This window comes from Gadus chalcogrammus, chromosome 8 (assembly GCF_026213295.1).
Source record: "Gadus chalcogrammus isolate NIFS_2021 chromosome 8, NIFS_Gcha_1.0, whole genome shotgun sequence".
In the NCBI taxonomy this organism is placed as follows: domain Eukaryota; kingdom Metazoa; phylum Chordata; class Actinopteri; order Gadiformes; family Gadidae; genus Gadus; species Gadus chalcogrammus.
In genome coordinates, this window is record NC_079419.1 from 440484 (window position 1) to 441784 (window position 1301).

The window sequence follows — 1301 nt, forward strand, 5'->3', positions numbered from 1 at the left end:
CTCCCACACAGACACACATATACACAAGCAAACGTCCCTCTATTACGAACCTAAGGTAGAAAAAGTCTTCTCCCTTTCTTTCTCCCTCCTCCCGAAACCGTTGGTACTCAAAAGTCGTCTTTGACGAATAGTAGAATGTTGTCCTCCTCTGTGTATCTTCAAAATATAAAGAGTTTGTCTCCTTCTCCCCCGCCCCCCATCCCAAAAATAGACCAAAAACCAAACGTCCATCGGCGGCTGCCGGCTGGCCTACGCGCTGGTCCCCAGACCGGTCCATCGGCGGCTGGTCTACGCGCTGGTCCCCAGACCGGTCCATCGGCGGCTGGTCTACACGTTGGTCTCCAGACCGTTCATGTCGATGGCACACTGCTCCTTGTGCCCCCTGGCCGCGGCGGCCACCCGCCGGTGGTGGGCGCCGTGCCTCCGCCTCTCGCCCGGCCGCACGCCCTCCTCCAGCTGCATGAGGCGGGCCACGTCAGGGGAGAGGTGGAGGTGGTCCACCGGCGACGGCTGGAAGCAGCCGTTCTTCTGGTTCTGGTAGGTCATCATCTGCTGGATGCTGATCATGGGCTTGGTCTCGCAGATCAGAGGGACCTAGGCATGGAGAGGGGGAGAGGGAGAGAGGGGGGGAGAGAGAGAGGGGGGGAGAGAGAGAGAGGGAGGGGGGGAGGGAGAGAGGGGGGGAGGGAGAGAGGGGGGGAGGGAGAGAGAGGGAGGGGGGGAGGGAGAGAGAGACAGAGAGAGAGGGGGGAGGGGGCAGGGAGAGAGACAGAGAGAGGGGGGGAGAGAGAGAGAGACAGAGAGAGAGAGAGAAAGGGAGAGGGAGGGAGGGAGGGAGAGAGAGAGGGACAGAGAGAGAGAGAGAGAGAAAGAGAAACGGAGAAAGAGAAAGATGGAGAGAGAGAGGGAGATAAAGATGGAGAGAGAGAGAGAGAGCGAAAGTGTCGGTTTAACGTCTTGAAAATGAGAATCTATAAATGAAGAGCGACAAGCACACAAAGTACATCTCAATGATGCGGCACAGATTGGGCCCTTTCTGGGGAGGGGTTGGGGGCGCAGTGCCTCGCTGAGCCGCTCTCACCTGCTCCCCCTCCTTCACAAAGTCCTTCCTACAGATGTGAGCCATGATGCCCGTGGCCAACGCGTCCCCCATGACGTTCACCATGGTCCTGAAGCGATCCCTGGCAACGACAACAAGGAAACCACAACGTGTTCAGACCCGCCGCTCGCACACCCCCCCTCCACGGTGCGCTGAGCGCCCGCTGGCGTTCCCTGTGAGCTGGGGGGCCGGAGCCCCATGA

At 59.8% G+C, this 1301-nt stretch overlaps 1 protein-coding gene across 1 annotated transcript in view; it reads right to left on the minus strand.

Moving 5' to 3' along the window:
- Positions 1 to 327: 327 nt before the first annotated feature.
- The window catches only part of slc1a7a (solute carrier family 1 member 7a), a 36590-nt gene continuing 35616 nt past the window's right edge, over positions 328 to 1301 (minus strand). Inside the window, exons 10-11 of the mRNA XM_056596468.1 lie at positions 1082 to 1181; positions 328 to 594 (exon numbers count right to left, since the gene is read on the minus strand). Coding sequence (XP_056452443.1) covers positions 328 to 594; positions 1082 to 1181 — 367 coding nt within the window. The remainder of the gene's footprint in view (positions 595 to 1081; positions 1182 to 1301) is intronic.